The sequence below is a fragment of the Aspergillus costaricaensis genome (assembly GCF_003184835.1).
Source record: "Aspergillus costaricaensis CBS 115574 unplaced genomic scaffold BO79scaffold_30, whole genome shotgun sequence".
Classification (NCBI taxonomy): Eukaryota; Fungi; Ascomycota; class Eurotiomycetes; order Eurotiales; family Aspergillaceae; genus Aspergillus; species Aspergillus costaricensis.
In genome coordinates, this window is record NW_020291830.1 from 177925 (window position 1) to 203146 (window position 25222).

The 25222-nt window shown below is 51.0% G+C and overlaps 13 protein-coding genes across 13 annotated transcripts; 9 read left to right on the forward strand and 4 right to left on the reverse strand.

Annotated features, from left to right (window-relative positions):
* The first annotated feature begins 182 nt into the window (after positions 1-182).
* Positions 183-1797, forward strand: BO79DRAFT_210740 (putative ribosome associated DnaJ chaperone Zuotin). The gene is made up of 3 exons (XM_025682878.1): positions 183-374; positions 432-572; positions 623-1797. Exons 1-3 carry the CDS (start codon positions 222-224, stop codon positions 1670-1672), a joined length of 1344 nt encoding a protein of 447 aa, XP_025536467.1. The 5' UTR covers positions 183-221; the 3' UTR covers positions 1673-1797.
* Positions 1798-2539: 742 nt separating this feature from the next.
* Positions 2540-3979, forward strand: BO79DRAFT_200660 (putative acid phosphatase; the record flags this gene model as incomplete). The annotated part of the gene is made up of 3 exons (XM_025681508.1): positions 2540-2731; positions 2801-3823; positions 3881-3979. The coding sequence occupies 3 exons, from the start codon at positions 2540-2542 to the stop codon at positions 3914-3916; spliced, it is 1251 nt and encodes a 416-aa protein (XP_025536468.1). The 3' UTR covers positions 3917-3979.
* Positions 3980-4170: 191 nt separating this feature from the next.
* On the forward strand, positions 4171-5661 carry BO79DRAFT_200661 (MFS general substrate transporter; the record flags this gene model as incomplete). Its single annotated transcript, XM_025681509.1, has 1 exon — positions 4171-5661. One exon carries the CDS (start codon positions 4171-4173, stop codon positions 5659-5661), a length of 1491 nt encoding a protein of 496 aa, XP_025536469.1.
* Positions 5662-6420: 759 nt separating this feature from the next.
* On the forward strand, positions 6421-9168 carry BO79DRAFT_231294 (S8/S53 family peptidase; the record flags this gene model as incomplete). Its single annotated transcript, XM_025684148.1, has 3 exons — positions 6421-6642; positions 6699-8519; positions 8569-9168. The coding sequence occupies 3 exons, from the start codon at positions 6421-6423 to the stop codon at positions 9166-9168; spliced, it is 2643 nt and encodes an 880-aa protein (XP_025536470.1).
* Positions 9169-9191: 23 nt separating this feature from the next.
* On the reverse strand, positions 9192-10099 carry BO79DRAFT_200666 (uncharacterized protein; the record flags this gene model as incomplete). The annotated part of the gene is made up of 1 exon (XM_025681510.1): positions 9192-10099. The coding sequence occupies exon 1, from the start codon at positions 10083-10085 to the stop codon at positions 9192-9194; it is 894 nt and encodes a 297-aa protein (XP_025536471.1). The 5' UTR covers positions 10086-10099.
* Positions 10100-10259: 160 nt separating this feature from the next.
* BO79DRAFT_239741 (retropepsin-like aspartic protease) lies at positions 10260-12784 on the forward strand (the record flags this gene model as incomplete). The annotated part of the gene is made up of 3 exons (XM_025684947.1): positions 10260-11392; positions 11443-12592; positions 12638-12784. Exons 1-3 carry the CDS (start codon positions 10320-10322, stop codon positions 12782-12784), a joined length of 2370 nt encoding a protein of 789 aa, XP_025536472.1. The 5' UTR covers positions 10260-10319.
* A 719-nt stretch (positions 12785-13503) lies between these two features.
* Positions 13504-14237, forward strand: BO79DRAFT_220561 (uncharacterized protein; the record flags this gene model as incomplete). Its single annotated transcript, XM_025683493.1, has 2 exons — positions 13504-13539; positions 13593-14237. The coding sequence occupies 2 exons, from the start codon at positions 13504-13506 to the stop codon at positions 14235-14237; spliced, it is 681 nt and encodes a 226-aa protein (XP_025536473.1).
* A 307-nt stretch (positions 14238-14544) lies between these two features.
* BO79DRAFT_200674 (uncharacterized protein) lies at positions 14545-16107 on the forward strand. The gene is made up of 2 exons (XM_025681511.1): positions 14545-14818; positions 14889-16107. The coding sequence occupies exons 1-2, from the start codon at positions 14627-14629 to the stop codon at positions 16062-16064; spliced, it is 1368 nt and encodes a 455-aa protein (XP_025536474.1). The 5' UTR covers positions 14545-14626; the 3' UTR covers positions 16065-16107.
* Positions 16108-16497: 390 nt separating this feature from the next.
* BO79DRAFT_239743 (Zn(II)2Cys6 transcription factor) lies at positions 16498-18183 on the forward strand (the record flags this gene model as incomplete). Its single annotated transcript, XM_025684948.1, has 2 exons — positions 16498-17310; positions 17356-18183. The coding sequence occupies 2 exons, from the start codon at positions 16498-16500 to the stop codon at positions 18181-18183; spliced, it is 1641 nt and encodes a 546-aa protein (XP_025536475.1).
* BO79DRAFT_200680 (oxidoreductase, short-chain dehydrogenase/reductase family) lies at positions 18154-19364 on the reverse strand. Its single transcript, XM_025681512.1, has 4 exons — positions 19201-19364; positions 18629-19134; positions 18530-18566; positions 18154-18481 (listed from the first exon to the last, which is right to left on the reverse strand). The coding sequence occupies exons 1-4, from the start codon at positions 19248-19250 to the stop codon at positions 18241-18243; spliced, it is 834 nt and encodes a 277-aa protein (XP_025536476.1). The 5' UTR covers positions 19251-19364; the 3' UTR covers positions 18154-18240.
* Positions 19365-20045: 681 nt separating this feature from the next.
* Positions 20046-21709, reverse strand: BO79DRAFT_210743 (aldehyde dehydrogenase family protein). Its single transcript, XM_025682879.1, has 4 exons — positions 21252-21709; positions 20726-21198; positions 20260-20671; positions 20046-20204 (listed from the first exon to the last, which is right to left on the reverse strand). Exons 1-4 carry the CDS (start codon positions 21651-21653, stop codon positions 20091-20093), a joined length of 1401 nt encoding a protein of 466 aa, XP_025536477.1. The 5' UTR covers positions 21654-21709; the 3' UTR covers positions 20046-20090.
* A 173-nt stretch (positions 21710-21882) lies between these two features.
* On the reverse strand, positions 21883-22949 carry BO79DRAFT_210744 (type 1 glutamine amidotransferase; the record flags this gene model as incomplete). The annotated part of the gene is made up of 4 exons (XM_025682880.1): positions 22829-22949; positions 22553-22779; positions 22266-22492; positions 21883-22185 (listed from the first exon to the last, which is right to left on the reverse strand). Coding segments are annotated over exons 2-4 (739 nt in total), but the record flags the coding sequence as incomplete, so codon positions are not given.
* Positions 22950-23381: 432 nt separating this feature from the next.
* On the forward strand, positions 23382-25110 carry BO79DRAFT_200688 (glutamine synthetase family protein). Its single transcript, XM_025681513.1, has 5 exons — positions 23382-23848; positions 23903-24165; positions 24223-24275; positions 24325-25005; positions 25057-25110. The coding sequence occupies exons 1-5, from the start codon at positions 23434-23436 to the stop codon at positions 25085-25087; spliced, it is 1443 nt and encodes a 480-aa protein (XP_025536479.1). The 5' UTR covers positions 23382-23433; the 3' UTR covers positions 25088-25110.
* The last annotated feature ends 112 nt before the right edge of the window (positions 25111-25222 follow it).

A 25222-nucleotide genomic window follows, 5' to 3' on the forward strand; every position in this document is an offset into this window, starting at 1 on the left:
ATGCGAAAAGGTTGAATTCTAACCGTCGTTCCCTGCGGCAGTCCATGACTTTCGATGACCTCCGAAACAGCCAAGGTTTGATTGGCCCACTGGGTGGCGGCAAGTCGGGGCAGAAAAAAAATGGAAAAGCACTTTGTCTTTTTGCTCAAACAGTCCGTTGGGCGCTTCTCACTCTTTCCCATTCTCCCCTCAAATCACCCCGCGTGGCTCTGTTCTTGACCATGGCTACCGTTCAGACCATCAACGTTACTCTCCCTTCCCTGCCTTCTGGCTGGAGTGCCGATAAGGACTTCAAGGCCGTTGGCACCGTTTCCGCTGCCACCCAGAGGAACCTCGAGCCCGTTGGCCCTCACTTCCTGGCCCACGCCCGCAGAGTACGTATCTAGCGACCGATCCAGTACGATAATGGCTCACTGCTAACAACCCTCCAGAAGCGCCACCACCGCACCTTCTCCGAGGATGAACGTATCCAGGCCCAGCAGAACGTGAAGAGCACCGAGGACGAGGAGGATGATGACATCTCCGAGGACGAGGACCCTATGATGCTCTCCAGAGATGCCAAGGACTGGAAGGTATGCATTACCAAAATCGTCGACATAGGTGTGATTCTTACATACTACAGAGCCAAGATCACTACCAGGTTCTCGGCCTGTCCAAGTACCGCTGGCGTGCCACCCCCGAGCAGATCAAGCGCGCCCACCGCAAGAAGGTCCTCCGCCACCACCCCGACAAGAAGGCCGCCATGGGTGACCGCGACGAGAACGACAGCTTCTTCAAGTGCATCCAGAAGGCTACTGAGGTTCTCCTGGACCCCACTAAGCGTCGTCAGTTCGACTCCGTAGACGAGGCCGCTGATGTCGAGCCCCCCACCAAGAAGGAGGCTGCCAAGGGCAACTTCTTCAAGCTCTGGCGCCCTGTCTTCGAGTCCGAGGGCCGTTTCTCCAAGATCCAGCCCGTGCCCCAGCTCGGTGACGAGAACAGCACCCAGGAGGAGGTCGAGACCTTCTACAACTTCTGGTATGACTTCGACAGCTGGCGTACCTTCGAGTACCTGGACGAGGATGTGCCGGATGACAACGAGAACCGTGACCAGAAGCGTCACATGGAGAAGAAGAACGCCAACGCCCGCCGCAAGCGCAAGACCGAGGACACTACCCGTCTCCGCCACCTTGTGGACGAGTGCGCCGCTGGTGATGAGCGTATCAAGAAGTTCCGTAAGGCCGCTCGTGCCGACAAGGACCGCAAGCGTCTCGAGAAGGAGGCTGAGATCAAGCGTCTGGCCGAGGAGAAGGAGAAGGCCCGCCTGGAGGAGGAGCAGCGCAAGAAGGACGCCGAGGAGGCCGCTAAGGCCGAGCGTGAGCAGAACAAGAAGGCCAAGGAGGCCGCTAAGAACGCCGCCAAGAAGAACAAGCGTGTTCTCAAGGGCTCCATCAAGGATGTTAACTACTTCGGCGAGGGTGGTGAGCCCTCCGCTGCTCAGGTTGACTCCGTTCTCGGCGACGTTGACCTTGTCATCAGCAAGATCGACGCTGAGGAGCTTGCTGGTCTGGCTGGACGCCTTACCGCTGCTGGCAAGGACGCTGCTGCCGTCAAGAACGTGTACGCCGAGGAGGTCAAGCGCCTGGTTGGTGCTGGCAAGCTGAAGGAGGGCGAGGCCAAGTTCTTTGCTTAAGCGGACTGGAGTATAGGATGTATGGTGTCGATGGATTTACATGCTACGCAGGTGTGACCGGACTGGTCAACAAGGTATATAGATCGATAGAGTTGACTACAAAATAATGAGAGCAACGACCTTATGGAGTTCAACCTGTTATTCCACAATCCTATCTTATTTTCCGTAGTGTACAGTAGTCCGGGATGTTCCTAGCGTACCCGTCAGTCGCGCGAATTAGCCATGCACTGCAGGCTCATGATGAATGGATTCTCCACAGGATGGACTATTGCAGTCCCATCGGAAGCGAGTTTTCAGTCTGAAAGGCTAGTATATGCCAAACCATCCGCTGGCAGAAGGCATTGCGGGCACGTGCCAGGGACGGCGAGTCCCGTGCTCCCCAAGTCGAGCAATTGTCCAATAGAATGTCACACTCTGCTATCTAAGTTATCCGCCTTTCCAAACTGGGCATTAGCGGGCATTTCCCTGTCGGCCAGTCAGCGACATTTGACTTGCAACGTGCAGAACATCTCACCAGATGGCATCAGCTGCAATCCTGCCATGCACAACAGCAGCCGACAACGTTCCACAATGCCGACGCAGATGCTGTGGGGATCTGGCACACTGGCTTCGTCGGTTAGACAGGCCTGTCCAATTGCAGTTCATTGATTAAATTGCTCCGGGCTAGAATAGTTGCGGCACGAATAACCACGCGTCTGATGGATCGGTATAGAGTTCACAGCAGCCGTGAGGAAAGATATAAAGATGTCCTCAGCAGCCCGATAATCTTCTGGATATTTTTTTGTTTGGTGTGCTTCTCCGTGGATATTACGCCGGACCCCTCTCTTAATACACTCTCAGCTTTCGTCTGCTGATATCTAGGGCATCATGTTCACCAAGCAGTCCCTCGTGACCCTCCTCGGAGGTCTTTCTCTGGCTGTGGCCCAGACCACCACGGAGGAATACCCCTCCTTGGCTGAGATTCGTGCTGCACAGGCTACCGTGCAGCCTTACTCTCCCGTTTCGAATGTCAAGGGACTGGCGTTCAATCGCTTTGTGAACATCTGGCTGGAGAACACCGTATGTCCTCAGCTGTTACATCTGATATATGCAGTGATTGAGCCACAGCTGACATGCCATTTCTGATAGGATTTTGATGCTGCTGCTGCCACAGAGCATCTGCCGGTGCTGGCCAAGAAGGGTCTCCTTTTGAACAACTTCTGGGCTGTTACTCACCCTTCGGAGCCGAACTACTGCGCATCTGCTGCTGGTGACACTTTCGGCATGGACAATGATGACTTCCATCAGATTCCTTCCAACGTTTCTACCATAGCCGATTTGTTCGATACCAAGAACATCGCCTGGGGTGAATACCAGGAAGGCCTCCCCTACCCTGGGTACCAGGGTTACCGCTACCCCGAGAGCGGTGCCAACGACTATGTTCGCAAGCACAATCCTCTGATCCTGTTTGACTCGGTCACCGAAGATGCTCTCCGTCTGCGCCAAATCAAGAACTTCAGTAGCTTCTACGATGATCTGGAAAACCACCGTCTTCCGCAGTACATGTTCATCACCCCCAACATGACGAACGATGGCCACGACACCAACATCACATTTTCCGGTGACTGGACTTGGAGCTTCCTATCCGAGCTTCTGGAGAACGATTACTTCACCAAGGACACACTTATTATGCTCACCTTTGATGAGACCGGCACCTATGAAATCGGTAACAACATCTACACCTTCCTTCTCGGCGGCGCCGTCCCGGATGATCTTCTGGGTACCAAGGATGACACCTTCTACACCCACTATTCCGTTATCGCTTCCCTGTCTGCCAACTGGGGCCTCCCCTCCCTGGGTCGCTGGGACTGTGGTGCGAACCTCTTCAGCTGGCTGGCCAAGAAGACCGGCTATGTTAACTATGAGGTTGATACGAGCAACTTGTATATGAACGAGACTCACTGGGGTCCTCTGTCCGATGATGACTACAGCGAGTACTACGCTGGCTGGCCTGTTCCCACAACTGATGCCAGCTGCTCTGCTGGCAACGGAATCCTTTCTACAGTCAAGAAGACCTACGAGGGCTTGACTGCCACCTTCAACTACACCACCCCCTTTCCCTACGACTCTCGCAGCGGAAACAATGTCGGTGTGAAGTACAGCCGTACCCTGGTAAGACACTCCACTCCCCTTGCCTCTTATCTATTGTAAACTCTAACCCTGTGGTAGAAGAATGGCAAGGTCGAGTCCGGTACTTCCGAGTAAGCTGACGCGTCGACATATTTGGCCGGGAGGATAATAAATGGAATGTGGACCCATGAATCTGATCTGTAATATACTAATGCAATATATCAATTGATCTACTACCCTCCTCCATCATGCTCTGAAGTCCAACACAAAGCTCAAATAGCCCTGGATCGGGTCTCTACACATATTCAAGTTTCTGCCTTTGTCTGCAGGTGGACGTGTCACGGCGGGGTGAGCGTGACTCATGCATATAAACCCTGACTACCATCACCATGGCTGCCAAAATCAAACCAACCGAAAAACAAGAGAAAAGCACTCTTCAACTCATCAGAGAGAAGTTCAAAATGTACCCTAGCACAGAGCATCTCAACGTAAGAGACAATTTCGAACTACAGCCGCCCGACCAAATTGATATCAACCAAAGCCCCGAGAATGCCACCAACATCAGTACATTGGAAGACATCCCACCCAACGGCGGATACGGCTGGGTGTGCACATTCTGCGTATTCATGATCAACGTACACACCTGGGGCATCAACAGCGCCTGGGGTGTAATTCTAGACTACTACCTCTCGAACTCGACCTTCCCCGGCGCCAGCCACCTCGACTATGCGATCATCGGCGGGCTCCAGGTCTCCCTATCCCTTTTAATCGGACCCATCGTCACCAAATCCAACGAATTACTAGGCACAGCCATCACCCTCCTCACCGGCACAGCCCTCATCTTCACCGGTCTCTTCGCCGCCTCCTACTCCACCCAAGTCTGGCACCTCGTACTCACCCAAGGCATTGCCTTCGGCTTCGGCATGGGCTTCCTCTACCTAACCGCCACCTCCATCCTCCCCAAATGGTTCTCCACCAAGCGCAGCTTCTCCAGCGGTATTGCCGCCTCCGGCGCCGGCCTCGGTGGCCTCGCATACAACCTCGCCGCCGGCCGCGCCATCCAATCCGTGGGCGTGCAATCCACCTACCGCATCCTCGCCTTCTGCGCCCTAGGTTCCCACCTCGTCTCTTCCCTTCTCCTCAAAGACCGACCTCGCTCGCGCGCCCAACCCCGTCAACGAACCTTCAACCACCGCGACCTCGGCCACCTCGAAGTCCTCCTCATCATCGTCTGGGGCATCTCCACTGACCTCGGATACATCACCCTCCTCTACTCCCTCCCCAACTACGCCTCTTCCATCGGCCTCTCCCCACAGCAGGGGTCCGTCGCTGGCGCTATCCTCAACCTCGGCCTCGTCCTTGGCCGTCCAGTCGTCGGCTACATCAGTGATGCCTACGGCCGCATCACCATCTCCATGGCTATGACGGCGTCGTGTGCCATCCTCTGCCTCGCTATCTGGATCCCTGCGCATTCATATGCACTCCTGCTCCTCTTCGCGGTGCTGTGCGGTATGGTCTGCGGGACCTTCTGGGGTACTATTGCCCCTGTGCTTACTGATGTGGTCGGGTTGAATCGTCTCCCGTCGACGTTTGGGATGGTGTGTTTGATGCTGGTGGCGCCGAATTTGGTCGCTGAGGCGATTGCGTTGAGTATGGCGGGCAGCGGGGCTGGGTATTTGAGTGCGCAGGTGTATGTTGCTTGTATGTTTGTGTTGGGGGCGGTGTGTTTGTGGATTCTGAGGTCGTGGAAGTTTTATGAGTTGGAGGTGAAGGGGGTGAGTGAGGGTGGGGAGGCGAGGGATCGGAGTGGGATGGTTGGTGTGCAGGGGTTTCTGAGGTGGTTGAGGCCGGAGAAGTTGTTTCTGAGAGGGAGGGTGTAGGTGATGTTGATGGTGATGATGGGTACTTGATGGTATTGCAGTGGTTGGTTATAGAAGTATCTTTTTCTGGGTTATTAGATTTAGAGCTAGCCATGGGGTTATATTTTCTTTTAAAATTATAGAGAGTAACAACCGGTAATGAAATACAATACAAAAGTTTGCATTCTACAAGTGTCCAGGTTAAGATGGATGTATAAAACAGGCTGCACAAACCTGCCTCACAATTGATACCTCTGAAATTCGTATGAGACTTTGTTCGATTATTCGTCAGAATACAGAAAACCTGAGCAGTACCAGTAACCAGAAGAGGGATTTCTCTTTTGGTCTACTTGGTAAGTATTCCAACATTAGTATTTAAGATTTTGTAGTAGAGTTGACTGAAGCCTTAGTACTAGACAGGGAGTACTAATTACATTACTACTTTACAGACTATCACGCGGTTGTATAAGTTTGAGAATATATACTAGTAAGTAATGAAGTACTACCAAGCCTCACAGGCTCATATTTCGAGTAATAACCGCAAACATTGAATGACACCGCCTTTTGGTTTGGTAGCTGCTTACTCCTGTATGAGGAAACATAAGAGAAGGACTGCCCGACCGAGGAAGCGAAGAACTTGAAGGCTGTCAAGGGCTGGGTTGAACACGCGGTGAATAGGCGCGCGCTATCATCAGCTGAGTCTGCCCCGCATCGCTCAGCCGCCTCCCTCTGGCACACACATTTCCATGGTTACCTATGATGAACCGTGACATCAACGGAATGGAGAGTGAGGATCCAATAGACTTTGCACATACTGCCATAGCCCAGGTCGCTAACATCGCGTCTTTACTGGGCGTTGATTCCAAGCGACCTTTATGTGGGCGTCTCGGGGCTGAGCTCTTCCTCGTCGCCAACTACATCGACACGGCTGGCTTAGATCAGGAGAGGCGACTGCGGCTGCGAATATCCAAGCTATTGCGAGATGTGGAAACTATGTGCAATGTAAGTGTGGCAGAAATCTCTATGTATGTGGATGAAGCCTGATGAGCTTGGAATAGTGGCCGAAGAATATACCAAGAAATGACGTTCCTCTTCTTGAAGCGATAGCAAAGCCATTCCCTGACGTGACATCTTATGAGAAGGCTCAGAAAAAGATTCGACGGGGACTTGATCAGCTTACCGCGTGTCCTCGTGACGCCGAGGTGGCCATCTCTCATATCCAAAAATTCATTGAGCGCAATCGCAAGTCATCTATGCGCGACGAGAGTGGAGATATCAGTACTAGAAAAAGAGCCGCTCGACCAGAGCGCTCAGATCTTGCTAACACGATCGCTCATCGAGTCCTACGAGAGCAAATGTGCTGTACTTGCCAGACCAATGGAGTGCGTAGGCAAACGGAGCGAGGACATCTAGTGTGTCTCCTGCTACAGCCACCTTCCCAATCAGTGGCCAGTAACAATCTGGTGCAATTTGATATGCTATTCTCATCAAAGCCCTTCTGGAACCAGTCACAGCTTACCCACTGGCAAGATATTGAGCTGCTTGTGCCAAACGACCATACACACGGCAAAAAGTGCGTCCGATTTTTTGATGGAGATGATGGATATAGAGATGAGAAGGACAACAATCTATCTGCAAAATTAAGACAACGAACAGACAAAGGCCAATTCTGCCGTTTACTCGATCTAGCGAAAGGCTGGCGCCTTTGCCTCTCTATTGAAGACCAGGAGCTTTATCATTTCTTTGAGCCCCACAAGCAGAAAGTCGACCATATTCCGGGAATATTTTTGGCCAAAATCCTCAGCACCTACCATCTAACGGCACGAATGAAGCTTGTACTAGCTTACATAATAGCCTACTCTGTCTGGCAGTACTACGGCACAGACTGGATGCGAACAAAATGGACAAGCGAGACTATTCAATTTATGAGGGAAAGTGATACCTCTGGGGGTAGGGGCCAGGGTAAGCTTTTTACCTGGAAACCGTATGTATCCGTGGATTTCAAAGATGAAGGTCCGTTGTGCTACGAACAATATAAGATTCCTGGGATGGTGCATGTCTACCCAAGGATCAGAGCGCTTGGTATCATGCTGGTTGAGATAGGTCTTGGGTTTCCGCTTCCCAAGAGTGAGAACGAGGGGCAGTCCTTGGCCGCCGAAGTGAATGCTGAACTGCTCACGGCCATCAACTACACAAGGGATGAAGAGCGCTGGAAGAATTTCGACTACCCCGATTATATGAGTTCAATATGCCACTGTTTGGAGCCCGGTACATTCGACCAGGCAGCTTGTGTTGAATGTTTATCTGCCTCTGAACAGAGACAAAACCTCAAGCAACGAAGAAACATATTATACGAGAAAGTTGTGTTCCCGCTCGAAAACCTCCTACAGGGCACGAAATGGATCGACAATTATGAAAAGATAGCCCCGCTTAATGTACTTTCTCAGGATACGAAAACGAAAGAAGCCATTGTACCGGGAAATCCTGACAAGGGCAAAGCGCCGGAGCGCAGGAGGAAGCGCACCGAAAGTGAGAAAAGCGCTAGCAACTGGCTATTAGACTTGAAGGAGTTTAATAGGGAGCTAGCTCAAGTTGCACCAGCAGCGGGATCACCCGGGGTAACCCGGCGCGTACGGATAGCGATTTTGGACACTGGATACGACGATAATGCCCCGTTTTTCTTTTCACCTGATGTCATGGAACGTCTTAAAGGCTGGAAAGACTGGGTTGATGGTTCGAGCCAGCCCGAAGATTGTCATGGACATGGCACTCATTTGGTGTCTCTCGTTCTGAAGTGTGCTCCCGATGCTGATATTTATGTAGCACGCATTGCCAAAAGCCCCCATCAACTCTTAAATTCCAGCGAGAAAGTTGCAGAAGTTAGTGATCCGAGGAAATTGTTGAATTTCATTCCGCTGACTTGCTTAGGCGATTTCTTGGGCAAGTGGAGAATGGAAAGCCGACATCATCTCCATGTCGTTCGGCTTTGCAGACGAACAGCCGTGTATCAGTGACGCGATACGCGAAGCCCTGTACAAACGAAAAGATTCTATTCTTTTCTTTGCAGCAGCTTCAAATTACGGAGCCAATGATCGAGAGATGTTCCCTGCCAGACACGAATCCGTCATCTCTATTCGGGGGACAAATTCAAACGGCCTATTTGCAGACTTTAACCCCCCTAAGCATGAAGATGAACCAGTGGTTTTCGGGACTCTTGGCATAGACGTTCCTTCTGCGTGGCCCAACTCTGATGGCGACGAGTATAGGTCTGGAACATCAGTTGCTGCGGCCATAGCGGCTGGAATAGCAGGGTCTCTTCTGGGATATATCAGTTCTCGCCCTCCCGAGAAGCCATTCTACAATGCCAAAAACCGAGCCTGGACACGTCGGGGAATGAATGCAATATTCAGGGCCATATCCTCTAACACGCTCCAGTCAGGCTATTTGTACCTGACGGTACGGGGCTTGATAGGTATTCCGGAGGATGCCCGGTGGGCGAAAATTGGCGGCAAGTTATCTGGGCTTTGAATATGAGAACTGATTACTCTGAGTCAGGGATCACTCCCGACTATCGAAGAAATACAGTTGACTCGACTATCCCCCTCTCCAATTTCTGTCACAGTCATACTCCCTTGGTCATGATCACTGGATAAAGTGCCCGGATCAGCTGAACCTATGATGATCTCTTCCACGGCATCGTCGTCCTCATCTGTCTCATCTTCATCATCTTTGCTCAAGTAGGCGGCCTTGTGCCTCAGCTCATCGTATTCAACTCTATCGCCTCTCCAACCCTTGACTTCTATCTTGAGAAGCTGATATGCAAACACTATATCCTCGCCCGCCCGCCAAGTATCTGATTCTTCTGTGCTGGTCGATTTGGCGAGATTCGCTCCAGCGCCAACCTGAAATCCCGGCGATAGAATATTTCCGCCAACCTCAATCTCCCCGTTGTGGCGCTTATTGTTCTCCATAGTGGCGGTGAATCCTTTCGCTATCATGAGACCCGTAACCATGTAAACAGGGTTCCTGAGCCCAGGGATTCTGCCTGATTTGGTCACAGCCTGAACCCGAGGGGACCTTAGACGTGCTTGGATCTCTTCAAGCGGAGGGTCAGTGACAAAGTATTCTGTCTCCAGTTGGTCCATCCTATAGTTTGATCGCACATCGCTACCCCGTCCGCCCGACAACTTTCCGGATACCGTCTGCAGGAACTCTGCCCACAAGCTCATCGAGACATCGCGGCTATCGCCTCGTTCAATACTTCGCTCGTGATCCGTAAATCTTTCTATCCGCGGGTACACTTTCTCCAGTGTCGTCGCATCGACAGTTGTCAGGGCTCGGTGTGGTCGCAGGGGGTGTGATATTATGTTTCCTAATCCGATAGGGCCCGTTCCTGGCTTGAGATGGAAGTTGGGAGAGAGGATATACGTGGGTTGCTGTGCCATTTATATGGAAAATTAAGGGAAAAAAGCCAGAAGAGTCCCGAAAGAAGACAGGAAAGAGGGAAGGAACAAGTTCGTCCTCGTCGTACTGAAGTAAGCGCCGTGCAGCAGGAGCGGGGTCGGATCAATATTAGACTAGCGAGACTAGTGAGGCTGCAACCCCTCAGCTGATCCTATCTACTTGAGCACATATCGTCGCATATAGCGACTACGTACGCAACGAGCTACCTGACAGCCATGGAGCAGGGCATAAAAGAGGCTGCACAGCAGTGCGTTGACCTTTTCACACGGTGCTTGCAAAATCCACCACTCATGGAAAACGAATGGGCTGAGAATCGCCTTGCTGATATGAATTTATGGATATCAGGCACCGGAGCCTGCGCCAGAGGACGAGCTTCTTTGGACTCCAGACTAGCCTCGAGGCCCGAAGCTCATGATGTGATTGTCAATTTATTGCGCCTGCTAAGTACTATGATTGACGAGTCCCTAAAAAGAAGCCAAACACAAGACATTTCGCGGAATTATTACAACGAGGAAGACCTTGCGTCTCCTGAGCACGAAGGACAAGGGCGATCATTTTCCCCATGGTCCGATGATTCTAGCTCCGATGGCCAGTTGATGGACCGTCATGAGTTGCGGAATCCATCCGGGAATCTGTTGCATGAGTCAATGTATGACATTGAGTCGATGATGGATCAACTTTCCCGGGTCGCAGTTGCCATTCGTCGCTCTGGACGGCGCTCACGGTTGCAAAAGGCGGACCAAATGTTCAACGCAACGGACCATCAGGAGCTGGAAGGCCACCTTATCGGAATGTTGCTTTGTCAATTACATGGTCGTATCCAAGAAAGAGACCCATCGCAGTTGGATGAAGTACAATTGCGGTTGATACACTGCAACCTAAAGCGTCGAAATCGCTTTTTGTATTCTCAAAGACACGCCATAGGTCTGGATGCTGGCTACGTACGTCGCACACCCGTACCGAAGCCAGCTGGATCAGCACAGAAGGAGACACCTCAAAAAGACCCGCGTTGGGAATCCTCAGATAATAGCCCAATGCACGCTAACAACACCGTAATCACTGGAACCAGTGCCTCCATATTGTCCGATGGCTTTCAATTACCGCAATCAGGCCACGTACTACACCCAATAGACCACGCTAAATCCGTCACTCTTTCCGCAGTATCAACCACTGCACTCGAAGTAGATTACCCGCGCCCGCCTCAGCTCAAAGATGATGCACGGCTCTTTCGGTGTCCCTGTTGCTGCGAAGCACTTCCTGCAAAAATGACAGATGAAATCAGGTGGAGGTGAGATTCTTGACGCTGATCCAATCACGGCCAAGCTAACACAAGACTAGAAAACATATTGAAGATGATTTGAGTCCCTACAGCTGTGTTTTGGCTAGTTGCGATCAGCCTTATGTCCTCTTCAATACAAAGGATAGTTGGCGACAGCACATGCTGAAGGATCACAGCAGCATGACATATTGGACCTGCTTTGCATGTGGTGATGGATGTCAATTTTCAAACAGGGAAGCCTTTGTACTACACACGGAGTCCTTTCATGCTGCGACCGTTTCACTAGCCCATATACCAGTCCTGGCGGAGTTGTCAAAAAAGACAATACCATCAGAAATCCGACACTGTCCACTGTGCAACTGGCCAGAAAACGATGAAGTCGAAGTGGAAAAAGATACACTGTTCAATCATATCGCTAAGGAGATCCACTCTTTCTCGCTCCGGGCATTACCATGGGCGGATGATAACGGACAAGAGAGTGTTGAAAATATTCACAACAGCTCTGAAAAGGTCTACGACTGGCTGAGCAAGAATAACATTCAGACAGATCCTAGTATAGAACGCCCTCCCTGCAAGGAGAGGCTATGGTATGATGACTATTTCCAGCAGAATTCATATTTTGCTTGCAGCTCAGAAGTGTCGTCTTCGAATGAGCTTGATTCTGACGAATCGAGGCAAAACGAACTGGATGAACTTAGAAGGGTAGATGAGATCGAGTCTCAAGGACAGAAGAGTGAAGCAAATGCAAATCCAGCACTTCATTCCTCGCCGTCTAATACACAGAGAGATTATATAGAGCAGGCTGTGGAGCTCGAGACACCCATGGACTCTCGCGAGATTAAGCTTAGTGAAGAGCATTCTGACACTAAGCATACACCTTCATATGCTTTGAGCGACATCGTGGAGGACTCAGAAGACGATTTCTCAGAAACCGCCTATTTTTGGGGTCACTCCTCGAATCCGAAAAAAGCGGTGCCTGTTTATTTGGACACAAAGGCTACTGCTAATTTCATGTCTCTTAGACTCGCGCAGGAATTAGAGGCCCCATTGCAACCCATTACGCCGAAGGCTCTGATCTCCATCCCCAGTGATGCAGCGAATCAAACGAGCCTTACGGCACAATTCCAAACTGAGGTGAACTGGCAGTTTGCACGACGTGGCACGGAGTATACCACTAAATTCTTAGTCCTGGACACAGACACATACGACGTAGTTCTTGGGATGGAGACTATTTCTGAATACAAGTTGCTTCAGCCTCCAAGATCAGTCTGGGATATGTTTAATGTAGGAGGCCCAGTAGAATTGGAGGCGGAACAGGGGAGTCTGCCTAGGAAACCAGACAAGCCTCGGTCCCTGGACACAAGGTTGTTATCATTGTTAGAAAGAAAACTGGGCCGGTAATTGTTGTCCACGGTGGTGAAATTTCAAGTCAATTACTTCCAGATTTTGTGGAGTGTTTACGTTAGTGTAAATCAGCCAACTTCTCAAGAATCATATATTTATTTTACAGATCGAAGAACACAGCTAGAACTAAGATTATAGTATGTCAAGCGACTAGAATTATTAGCTAGGGACTACTTGCTAGTTTATGAATCAAGAACTTAACATGAAACAACTATATAACCTAGTGACTGGAGAAATTTACCTGGCTAAGGCAGGAAATATATGAGATATGGCATTCTAATCACCTGTAGTAGCGTAGCTCGCATAAAGTAAGCTAATAAGAGATATCTTGCGTTCTGAGTCTGTTAACTCGAAATAGTATTTCAAGAGAATTCAATTTTGAAATGCGCACTAGCACTGGCTTGGACACTAACAGCAAAATACAGATGTCCCAGTCGACATTTAGACTATTTTACTTTTTTTCCAAACCTGTACGAGATGCATTTACTTGCATACCCAATTTGATTTGGAAGTTAGGAACCGAAGGTCTTTCGGGCCCCTAGTACTTCATATGCAGCCTAAGTTAGGTTGACAATCGCAGCCTAGACTATATATAACCTTCCCCCTTGCAGTGACAGACCACATGATGTATAATATTATCTCGTTGCTGTTATTGAAGGTTTTTCTTTTCTCTGTCCTCCTCGGCACTTTTAATTCTGGCGAATGCTTAAGCGGTCATGAATCATCCCTCCACGGCGATGGGACTTTCCAAAGTAAGATATCTTTTACTTATTACCAGAGATTCGGACTATAATAACCCTGGTAGATCATCCAGCTAGACAGCCATGAGATCAAAGCATCAGAGGTTGAGCACTTAGATCCACGTCGAACAGTGTACCGCTTTCACCTCGAACCAGACCCATCATGCTATCGACATATAATCCCAGAACCAGCCACATCTATCATAATCAAGCAACGAAAAGAGGACTGGGAAGAAGAGTTCGAGGACGAAAAAACAGCCTACACCAAACTAAAAGACCTCCAAGGGCAAGTTATCCCATACTTCTACGGTCAGGGGTACTACAATGGCCTACCTGCACTTTTATTATCAGATATACCGGGGATTACTTTAGATGATCTGGCTCGCAGCAATGAAGAAGTCCCTGAGAAGCTGATTAAGTCTTATCTGGAAGATGTCTTTGATAAGCTTTCGAAGTATAAGGCTTTCTATTGTGATCAGAAATTGGATAACTTTATACTATGTGGTGATTGGGAACATGGTTGTGACAAAGTGATGGCTGTTGATCTCGAGCAGGTTGAGATTCCGGATCAAGTTCGTCCGTGGCATTGGTCTGTCAATCAGGAGGGGGCAAGGTCTCTGATGGAGGAGTTTAGGTATAGACGGAATCCGAGGAGTGAGTCAACTCCACTTAAGATATGGAAGATTGGACAGGATAAGGGTGCTTCATAGTGGGTTATATGATTTTGTCCGCACCGCGGGAATAGGGAAGTGTAATGTCGATGATAACCCTTGATACGAAACAAAGCTCATAGTACGTTCATCCGAGTTCTTCTACAAGCTATCAACAAGTGTTTGCTCTACTCATGTTATGGCTATATCTTTGGAGAAAGATATCAATTCGATCCATGCGGATAAGAAGCAGCCCCCGGCTAAACTTCAGGCTAAACCTTCCCCGCCCCGCACCTCACCGAAACCGCCCCACATGATGATTCAAAGGCCATCGACAACTCCAACTGAACATAAACCAATTCAATACCTTCTACACAGATCTACGGTTTAACTCTACTTACTACAAAGATAATACCAATTTCAGTTTCTGAAGAGAAAAAGGTCTAATAATGGATTTCCCAACCAGACCACCACCCTCCCAAGAATCCCTTCAACGCTACTACATTGGTAAAGACATCGGCTCGGTCCCCAAACCCGCGGTTGTCCTAGATGTAGCCATCATCAAGCGCCATTGCGCCTCCATGTTGGATGCAGTAAAGGCATTGGATGTGGGGTTCCGTGCACATGTCAAGACACACAAAGTATGTCCCCATCACATACCATCTATCCTGACCCAATTCACAAAATGCGTGATGACTGATATTATGAAAGACTCCCCAAATCGCCCGTCTCCAGGCTGGGGAGGACAAATCCATACCCGCAAACTTTGTCATCTCCACCCTTCTGGAAGGGGAGACTCTGCTCCCATTATTCAAGGAACTCCGGGCCACCGGACGAAATGTTAATGTACTCTACGGCATACCTCTTGTACCTTCACAAGTTCCCAGGTTGGCTGCACTAGCACGCGAACTAGGCGAGGGGAGTATTTCCGTCATGATTGATCATCCTGATCAGGTACAGTATCTGACCGAGTTTCGGGAACTGGTGGGTCATGCACCGTCGGTGTTTCTCAAGGTGGATTCTGGATATCATCGGGCAGGACTCCCGCCTTCCATGCTGAACAAGGGGGGTTTGATCGAGAAGGTGATTGAGGGGGAGAGCGAGGGGAGGTTGGTTCTGCTTGGGGTTTACTCGCATAACAGTTTGAGTTATGGGGGTGATACGCCAGAGGAGGTAATGAGGTTCTTGGTGCAAGAGATCACCGGGTGTCGGGAGGCATTGAGGAAGAATAAGGATTTGTTCTCATTGCCTGGTGGTAATGGGAGGGAATTGGTGGTCAGTGTTGGGGCTACGCCGCAGGTGGTTGTGGTGAAGAAGTTACTTGAGGAGGAGGGGCAACTCAATGAGGAGGCAAGGCGGTTGAAGGGCTTGTTGCATGAGAAGGATGTGGATGGTGAGTTGTCAGTCAAAGTTGAGCTCCATGCGGGTGTCTACCCGGTTCTGGATATGCAGCAATTGGGCACCAATATCCACCCCACTGCGGATGCGGAGAAAGAGGTTGGCATTTCCGTTGTGGCAGAGGTCTGCAGTGTGTATAATGATGCCGAGCGGTCGAAACCCGAGGCTCTGGTGGCTGCTGGGTCGTTAGCTTTGGGGAGGGAGCCGTGCAAGTCGTATCCGGGATGGGGAGTGGTTGGGGATTGGAGACGAAAGAAGGGGTCATTGCGGTTGATTGTGGATCGGATCAGCCAGGAACATGCGATTGTTGCCTGGGAAGGGGGAGATGGCTCTGCAATTCCGCTCAAGGTCGGACAGACTGTCAAGATATATCCGAATCATGCGTGCGTGACTGGGGCTATGTATGGGTGGTATCTGGTGGTGGATTCGAGTCGGGATGGGGATGGATCGACGATTGTGGATGTTTGGCCGAGACCGACGGGGTGGTAATCCACCCTACTGGTGTATTCATAAAGCTGTTGGATAGACAAACACCTAGGTTCTACTTTACTGTCTGCAGTGGATATAATATGTTTCTCTTATCGGTGGTGTCATTGACCAGTTGGCACCTAACATGAAGTAGCTGGCCTATTAAATCGGGTGTTGTCTTCCTCTTTGGCCAAAACACAGTTAGTTCAACTCCCACTGCATGTTCCTCTCCAGCACCTCAAGAATGACCACCCTCTCACAATGCTGGCTGTTCAACTTGAAGCCGAATCAATGGAATCTCCACTTCGGCCCCGCCAACCAATCACCGGATTATCTTCGGCTTCCCGCGCCGTCGATCCGCTTGTTCTCCCATCCGCTCTCCATGCCTCTGAACTTAGCACTGATTCCCTCCAATCTCCCACTCCTCTAGCGCTAAGCCCCTTATTTCACACCAATGCCGCCTAGTAGACGGCCGCGTACCGACCCCATCGTCCGCGTCCGCACCGGTTGCTGGGCCTGCAGACGCCGCAAGAAGAAATGTGATGAAGCCAAACCCATCTGTGGGGGATGCGTGCGGAATAAGCTCACCTGCCAGTGGCCAACCATCATCCCAGGCCAACCCAAGGCCAACAATATCTCCTTCATGCCTGAAGATGATGGCCATAATGATCGACGGTCAAATGAAGATGGACCCCCTCGACAGATGAGCGTGAACCGGGAAACGTCCAGCTCGATCGAGTCTCGTTCTACCTCACCATCCTCTCCAGAGGAGATACTACGGGAGTCGGAGTCTCCAGAGAACACGTCTCGCGAGTCTCCTGCATCAGGTCCCTTGATTTCAATGGACCTTGCTCCAACTCCTGCTATCGGCAGCAGCCAAGCCCTGGGAACGTCTGCCTCCGTTAGCAATCTACTCCCCCGGAGCCTGTCCATGTTTCCCGGCCATGGACCTGATTCCTATCAGCTGTTGAGCCACTATTTGGCGACGACTGCCGACTGCATGGCCAACGGGTCTACCCCGATCAACCCATTTCTGGTCCAGATCGTGCCACTCGCTTTCAGCAGCGATCTTCTGCTCCAGCTGGTTCTGACGCAGAGTGCTGCCCATCGGGCGTTTCGCTGTCACAAGGAATCTGATGAGGTGGCACAGAAACACTACACGTCAGCCCTTCAGCTATTCCGAAAAGGCGTTACCGATTTTATTGACGGGAAAGAGTCAAACCCGCTCATGCTGACGGTAGGGGCATTGGTGATGTGCTTTACAGAGGTATGTCTACATTACAAGATAACTGAACGTGGCTAATTGCTGCAGACGGCCAAAGGCGATATGAATGGCACGATATTCGACCATCTGACTGCTGCTAATTCTCTTCTGATTCGACTGCTCTCACAAAGCGATACAGCGGTACCGAAAGACCTAAAAGACTTTGTTATCGAATACTACACCTACACTGCTGCTGTGAGCATGATCTCGGTTGATGCTCGCGTCAGTACTCAACTGTTCTTGAACTTCGATCTCGAACAGAGGGCGCGTCAGCTGCTGCAATCGGAATACGTGGGAAATCTATGTGGTTGCTGGCTGGAGTTGTTACTACTGATACCGTGCATTTTCGACCTAGGTCGGCAGTGGATGATGCACGATGGCCGACCAGCTATGCCCACTGCGGATGATATTGCCATGTTCAGCTCACTGCAAGTACAAATAATGCGATGGACACCATATGCCTCGGTCAGCCCGGAGGTATTCCTAGCAGGGCGGATCTTCCAGCAGGCAATGCTCCTTTACCTGTACACCGCGCTAGGCGGGTTCTCCCGGGCGGAGAACGGCATGTATCAGGGATTGATCGAGACCGCGATTACAGAGGCGATGACTTATCTAGGGCAGCTGTCTGGGACCGCGCGGATCAACTCCGGTCTCTGCTGGCCAATCGCTGTAGTGGGGTCGTGCTTAACCAACGCAGAACACCAGGATAGTCTACGCCGCCGACTCACCGTCATGGTGAATACGTTTGGACTCGGCAACATGCAAAGAACTCTACTCATACTGGAACACATGTGGCAGATGCCGCTGGACGAAACCGGCCCATGGAACATCTGCCGCGCCATGCAGCGGAATCAAATATGGATATCGTTTGCCTGATCAACCAGTCTATCATACAATCATCACTCATAGCATCCTGACCAGACAGGTCGTTGCTTATTGACCCAAGTTCTTGGGGGCTTCAGTAGCAGGGCCCTCAGGAGTCACATACGCCTTGGTCAGACCACCATCGACGACGAAGTCAGCTGCGTTGACGAAGCTGCTCTCATCGCTAGCCAGGAAGATGACGGCGTGAGCCTGCTCAATGGCCTCTCCGAAACGACCAGTGGGGAAGTGAACCTCACGACGGAAGCGCTTCTCCTTGTCGTCACCGAGCCAGTCCTGCAGAAGGGGGGTGCTGCATTCATTAGCTTCATCCCAGCATGCACGGAGGGTATATACTCACTTAAGCGGAGCGGGACACAACGAGTTGAACCGGAAACCTGCATCATCACCATCAGCACCATCCCACACACACAGCAGCAGCAGCAGCGCAGCAACTCACCCTCCCTAGCATGCACAATGGCCAACTCGCGAGTCATAGCCAACACCGCACCCTTACTAGCCGTATACGCCAACTGAGGCGTAGCAGCACCAACCAAAGCAACCATACTGGCCGTGTTGATAATACTTCCCTTCTTTTTGCCATGCTTCCTCAGACTCTTGACAGCATGCTTGCATCCATACCACACACCCTTGACATTAATGTTCATGGTCAAGTCCCAGATCGCCTCGGGAGTCTCCTCCGAGTCGCCATCCTTAGCATGCATAATACCCGCGTTGTTGAAAATGACATCCAATCCACCCCAGGCATCCAAATGTCCCACGGCAGCTTCCACATCCGCCTCCTTGGAGACATCGACAACGCGGGTCTCCACCTTGCCGGAGCGCTCGGGCACAACCTCGTTCACTTTGTTCAGGGCCTTTTCGAGCCCGGGGCCGCTGATGTCGGTCATCAGGACGGAGGCGCCCTCGCGGAGCATGAGGATGGTGGTTTCGAGACCGATGCCACTGCATGAAACAGTACTGTCAGCTCATTGCTTCCCAGGGGAAAGAGAGAGAGAGAGAGAGAAATACCCCGCAGCACCAGTAACGAGCGCATTCTTTCCAGCAAGTCGTCCAACCATTGTGTTAGATTATAGGATAATTGTCTGTGTATGTATGTATATTCTTGCAAGAAAGTGAAAGAATAGAACCAAAGATGAACCGATAACAAGGGAGAGCGAACCGGCCACGGTTTTAAGTAGTACGGAAGTACAGCCACACCAAAATTACCCCTTGCTCGATAACCAGTTACATAATAAATAAGCTAAATAGCTACCCCTCCTTCCTCGGCAATTCAGAGTCCAGCTGCAGCAGCTCACCGCCGTTCCTCACAGTACTACTGTGCAGATAATAGCTGGGTCCGCTCCACCTCCCTTGGCTGCTGTAAGTGTAACTATCTATCCGCCGGCGTCGGAAGCGCGAGCGCGCCCGATAAGCAGCTAGCTAGCTGGCTGGGTGATAAGCGGTGGGATGGGATGAAATGGTGGGATGGTGGGGTGGGGCGGAGGGGCTAAAGTTAGTAAAAGTACCTACCCCGCGGTCCGGGACCGCGGTAGCTCATAGCTCAGCTTTCCCCTGTTTTTGCAGAGGAGCGAACGGATTCCAAAGGCTTTGTTGTGTCAGGTGGGGATGTAGCTGCGCTTTTGGCATAATTTGCATATTGAGCACAATGCATTATTTTGATGGAGGATAAATGAATGAGATAGATGGAAGAGTTCAATAGACAGGGACACGGTGTTTTGTTTCTTGGTTTTAGTTATTTTAGGTGATCAATTTATTCAAGTGCTTTTCTTGTTGGTAGTTCTGTGATATGTTGAGAATGATTGAGATCTATTATTCTACAGCTGGTGTGCTATACTCTTTAAAAGAATCATGATCATCATGCAACATCAATTAAGCTATACAACTATTGAAAATATCTTCTATGCCTGCTGCTCCTTGATGTGGAAACTCTTCAACTTGTAGAACGCATTGAATCCCTCAGGTCCCAATGTACATCCCAGCCCTGAGTTCTTCCATCCAATCCATGCGAGGTCCTAGAAACATTAGTGACCCTTCAAAATTACGACTTCAATGGGAGGGGGAACGTACCGGACTCGGGTAATCGCAACGGTTGATATACACCGTTCCCGCATCCAACCGCTCAATCAACTCTTCTCCCTTGGCGATATCCTTGGTCCAGACACTAGCCGTAAGACCAAAGTCACTGTCATTCATCAGAGCGACCGCCTCATCATCCGAAGACACCTTCATGATCGGCATGACAGGACCGAACGTCTCCTCCCTCATGACAACCATATCGTGAGTAACGTTAGTCAGAACAGTAGGAACCTGGTAGTTACCCTCCGCAGGAGTGTTCTCGAACGTGGGGTTCTGGGGCGTGGCATTGACGGCACCCTTAGACAGGGCATCGTCGACGTGCGACTGAATGTTCTTGAGTGCTGCCTTGGAGACCACCGGACCGGTGGTGGTGGACTTGTCGTGGGGAGAACCGAGCTTGTATCTTCATTCGTCGCGTTAGACCAGATTATCTTTTTGAGAGATGCGAGGTACTCACGTAGCCAATTCCTTTTGTACCTCCTCCACAAACTTATCATGCACGTCTGCGTGCACGTACACCCGCTCCACAGCACAGCAGCTCTGGCCCGAGTTGAAGACGGCGCCGTCCACAAGCTGAGCAGCCACGTACGGGATGTCCGCATCGGGGCGGACATAAGCGGGGTCATTTCCGCCGAGTTCGAGGTTTACGGGGACGATTCTGCGAGCGACTGCTTCGCGGATGCGGAAACCGCCAGATGTAGAGCCAGTGAAGGAGATGAGCTGGATCTGGGGGAGTTGGACGATCTGGTCGAGCACGTCGGGAGAGCCGACGTGGACAAGTTGGAGGACGTTGGGAGGAAGACCGGCTTCGGTGAAGTAAGTGAGGAGGCGTTCGCCGAAGATGGGGGTCTGAGGGGATGGGCGGAGGAGGACAGTGTTTCCGGCGAGGAGGGCGGGGACGAGGGCGTTGATGGTGACGAGGTAGGGGAACTGAGTCGTTAGTGGTGGTTCAGACCTCAAAAGAGTGTTGAGTAGCTTCTTACATTCCAGGCGGTGATGATCAGAGTCGGTCCGACCGGCTCCTTCTTCAGGAATCGCCTGAAGCCGTTCTCTGGCGTGCCAGGGAGAGACTTGAGGCTTTCCTCTGCGATGCTGAGGATGTGATCTCCACGCTTGCGGAATGTCTCGATTTCTTTGGCGCTAAAGGCGATGGGACGGCCCATCTGGGTCGTCAATTCTTCTGCGAGAGTATCTTTGTTGGCAGCGATCAAGTCCAAAGCCTTGAGGACAATTTCCTTGCGCTGAGCCAGGGTGGTCTGCTTGTATGTGCGGAAGGCATCTTGCGAGGCTTGAGCGACCTGGCGGGCCTCGTCGAGCGAGAGGCCAGGATGCTCGAAGATGACCTTGTTGGTGGAGGGGGAGAGAGTGCGAATTGCGTTTGACATTATGCAGAGAAAAGTGATGGGGGGTGGTGTGTATGGGGTAGGAATGAGGATTGTAGATAGTTAGTGAGGGGTACTTCTTATAATGGACGATAAGAGAAAGAGGAAGGAGAGCTGTGCGTATCTCGGCGACCAAGTGGCGCGGTCTACTAGTGGACCGCGGTCCCGCGGTGGGCCTTTCTCCAATTCGCAGCACCATCAATCACTGACTGAACATAACAATGTTTCTTCTCAAGTTATTCCATTACTCTAATATTCCCAAAGCAAATCGACACATCGTCTCCGCAAACACCAGCCCATCATGCTCTCTCCCCACCCTCGCCATCGCATTCTCATACAACGCCTCTCCCAGCATTCCCCGCCTCAGCTTCAACAACTCCGACACCATAAATTCATTATACTCCGGATGTCCCTGAACACAAAGAATGCGCTTGGGGACATATAACCCCTGAATACCACAGATCAATGTAGCTCCCAGGTTGACACATCCCGGCGGAACCTCGTACACGATATCGCGATGCATCATATGTATAGCCTGCAACAATAAATATAATCATTAGCATACATCCTAGCCATGATTACCAAGTGAATAACCGGAAGGAAAAACATACTTACCAAAGTATCTCTCCCCAAAAGCTTTTTCCCAGCACTCGTCAAATCCACCGACTCAACAGCAACCTCCCACCCCGATACATTCGGACCGACGCGGGCTCCCAGCGCACGCGCAATAATCTGGTGGCCGAAGCAGATCCCAATCACGGGTTTATGGTGGATGAGATAGCAGTCTTGCACGAATCGAGTGAGGGTGAGGATCCAGGGCTCATCTTTGTAGGAGTCGTGTTCTGTAGACTGTTTAGCGGCATGCCTTATGCGAATTCTGGGAAGTGTTTGAAAGCACATACTACTGCCAGTTAAGAGGACGGCATCAAAGTCCTCTGGCCTGGGATAGTCCACAAATGGCTGGACCACATTGATCTTGGTCAATTGGAGAGAGACATTTGCGTTGATGCGCCTGAGACCTTCCTTGAGGTGGGATTCGAAGATGTCGCCGTAGGGACCATATTTGGTTTTGATGGGGTCGATAGGGGTATCGCACTCGAGAATGGCTATGCGGAGGGATTGTGACATGCTGTATAGTGAGTTGGTGATGTTGAACATAGTATGGATGTGAGAGTTACTTATTGGAAATGTGTTCACTACTAGTGCTGTGGCCTTCTGCTACTACTATCTGTTCCGCGTGGCATAACCGCGTTCAATTGCAATGAATGTAGTTCAACTCATCACAGCTTATGACCGCGGAATCCAATGGAACTGAAACTCTAATCACAACTTATTCTCTAAATATTCTCCAAAGTAAAGAAAGCGTCTGTATGCACAGAGTATATCCGAGGCAAGTATTCCGTACCTCACTTGTGACCCCTCACCCTCGCGATAAGATAAGCGCGGTCCCAGAAATCCCCGCAGCGCGCTCCGATCGGAACCGCGTCATCCCAACCAAACACAGGCCGTCTATACCAAGTCCAGTCCCCAAATTCGAGACCAATTGATTCCATGAGCTTCACATTACACTATAGAAATACGTTTCCGACCACCGGACCCGACGGCGCCGCAATACCGTCGCAATCAAGGCGATCAGCCAGCTCCTACGTAGACACTGACTAGACTAATTCCCCCAACCCAGCCCTCCAAGCGTACCTTTAAGTAGCAACCATTCCAAGAAATGCCCCCATTCTACGCTCCCTTACAATCACCCCCTCAATTCTAAATTTTGACGATATACACAATGGCTACGACAATCACAGCAGAGGACCTCCCCAACCTCCTCGACAATGACATCAAAGTCAAAGTCGCCGGCGTCGACTGCGACGGCATTCTCCGCGGCAAGGTCATGTCCAAGGAGAAGTTCCTAGGCATTGCGCAGAAGGGATTCGGCTTCAGCTCCGCCGTCTTCGGGTGGGACATGCAGGACATGCTCTACACCACCGAGGCGAACATTGCGCCAGCTGACTCGGGATACGTGGATTTTCTGGCCGTGCCGGATTTGAACTCCTTCCGTCGGATACCCTGGGAGGATGATATTCCTTTCTTCCTGGTGAGGTTCGTACAGAACGATAAGCCGGTTTCGGCGGATGGGCGGAGCATGTTGCGGTCGATTTGCGATAAGTTGGCGGCGAATAATTGCAAGGGAATGGCAGGAGGTTAGTCAATTCTCCAAGAAGAAATGACGCTGGAAGAGTAGCTGACGTATGCAGTCGAATTGGAGTTCATGAACTTCCAGACCCCCTCGGAAGACGGATACGGCGCCCATGGCTCCCAAACCCGCGACATCGCCGCCTTTCTCGATAAGAATGCCCCCGGTGCGCTGCGCCCTTTGACTGCAGGCAGCTTCTCCTATAGCGCGACGCGCCCAGTGGCATACAAGAAATACTTCTATGATATCTTTGATACCAGCGCGCGGTTCAACTGCGGCATTGAGGGATGGCATACTGAGGGTGGACCGGGCGTGTATGAAGCGGTGAGTTGAGTTGGCTTCAATTGAGTTGTGCGGACCGCGCTGAGCTAACCAAATCAGGCATTGAAAGTATGCGATGTTAGCGACATGGCCGACAAGGTGTCTCTATTCAAGTAAGCCCACAACATATGTAATTGCTCTGGGGTTCAAGCTAACGAACAGACTCCTCGCCAAATCCATCGGTGTCGAACATGGAATCACGCCCTGCTTCATGGCCAAGCCCATGCAAGGCCAGCCCGGCAGCTCGGGCCATATCCACGTCTCTCTCACCGATCTAGAGGGCAAGAACCTCTTCGCGCGCGACACTCCCGATCCCAATGCTCCCTGGGCCGACGCAGCTGGACTGTCCGACCTGGGCCGACAATTCCTCGCAGGCGTGCTGGAAGCGCTTCCGGACATCATGCCGCTATTCGCGCCCACCATTAACTCGTACAAGCGGCTGGTGGAGAACTTTTGGGCGCCGGTGAATATCAGCTGGGGATTGGAGGACCGCATGGCCTCGGTAAGAATTATCACGCCGCCCGTGTGTAAGCCAGGAGCGACTCGCTTCGAGGTGCGGATCCCGGGTGCGGATCTGCACCCGCATTATGCGCTGAGTGTGATTCTGGCGGCGGGATGGAGGGGCGTGGAGAAGAAGTTGGATATTAAGGTGCCGCCGGTCAATGTGCAGAAGGCGGAGAAGATCAAGGCGGAGTTGCTGCCGAATACGTTGGAGGAGGCGCTGAGGAGATTCAATGACAAGGAGAGTGTTGCGAGGGAGATTCTCGACCCGGAGTTTGTGGACTTTTTCACGGCGACGAGAGAGCACGAGTTGAGGGTGTGGAGAGAGGCGGTTACGGATTGGTAAGTCCTTCGCTTCTTACTTTCATTGACTGATTGCTGACCATTCTATAGGGAGTTTAAGCGTTATATCGAGACTGTATAGATACCTTTGTATAGATCAATTTCATTATTTACCTGTTAATTTGTCCTGGCAGCAGAGTAGTCCTTAGTAAGCGGAGCTAACTAGTTAGTTAACTATTAGTCAATGCGATTCTATCGGCAGTTGATAAGATGGCCC

What these genes read in the sequence shown, in the direction of transcription:
- BO79DRAFT_210740 (XM_025682878.1), top strand. Translation starts at nt 222, where the DNA reads ATGGCTACCGTTCAGACCATCAACGTTACTCTCCCTTCCCTGCCTTCT. An exon ending in TCCTGGCCCACGCCCGCAGA is followed by an intron (nt 375 to 431) that starts GTACGTATCTAG and finishes ACAACCCTCCAG; the next exon opens with AAGCGCCACCACCGCACCTT. An exon ending in GAGATGCCAAGGACTGGAAG is followed by an intron (nt 573 to 622) that starts GTATGCATTACC and finishes TACATACTACAG; the next exon opens with AGCCAAGATCACTACCAGGT.
- BO79DRAFT_200674 (XM_025681511.1), top strand. Translation starts at nt 14,627, where the DNA reads ATGGATTTCCCAACCAGACCACCACCCTCCCAAGAATCCCTTCAACGC. An exon ending in CACATGTCAAGACACACAAA is followed by an intron (nt 14,819 to 14,888) that starts GTATGTCCCCAT and finishes ATATTATGAAAG; the next exon opens with ACTCCCCAAATCGCCCGTCT.
- BO79DRAFT_200680 (XM_025681512.1), bottom strand. Translation starts at nt 19,250, where the DNA reads ATGGTTGGACGACTTGCTGGAAAGAATGCGCTCGTTACTGGTGCTGCG. An exon ending in CTCGTTACTGGTGCTGCGGG is followed by an intron (nt 19,135 to 19,200) that starts GTATTTCTCTCT and finishes TGTTTCATGCAG; the next exon opens with TGGCATCGGTCTCGAAACCA. An exon ending in CATTGTGCATGCTAGGGAGG is followed by an intron (nt 18,567 to 18,628) that starts GTGAGTTGCTGC and finishes GTGATGATGCAG; the next exon opens with GTTTCCGGTTCAACTCGTTG.
- BO79DRAFT_210743 (XM_025682879.1), bottom strand. Translation starts at nt 21,653, where the DNA reads ATGTCAAACGCAATTCGCACTCTCTCCCCCTCCACCAACAAGGTCATC. An exon ending in TGATCATCACCGCCTGGAAT is followed by an intron (nt 21,199 to 21,251) that starts GTAAGAAGCTAC and finishes CTAACGACTCAG; the next exon opens with TTCCCCTACCTCGTCACCAT. An exon ending in GTTGCGATTACCCGAGTCCG is followed by an intron (nt 20,205 to 20,259) that starts GTACGTTCCCCC and finishes TAATGTTTCTAG; the next exon opens with GACCTCGCATGGATTGGATG.
- BO79DRAFT_200688 (XM_025681513.1), top strand. Translation starts at nt 23,434, where the DNA reads ATGGCTACGACAATCACAGCAGAGGACCTCCCCAACCTCCTCGACAAT. An exon ending in GACCGGGCGTGTATGAAGCG is followed by an intron (nt 24,166 to 24,222) that starts GTGAGTTGAGTT and finishes TAACCAAATCAG; the next exon opens with GCATTGAAAGTATGCGATGT. An exon ending in GACAAGGTGTCTCTATTCAA is followed by an intron (nt 24,276 to 24,324) that starts GTAAGCCCACAA and finishes GCTAACGAACAG; the next exon opens with ACTCCTCGCCAAATCCATCG.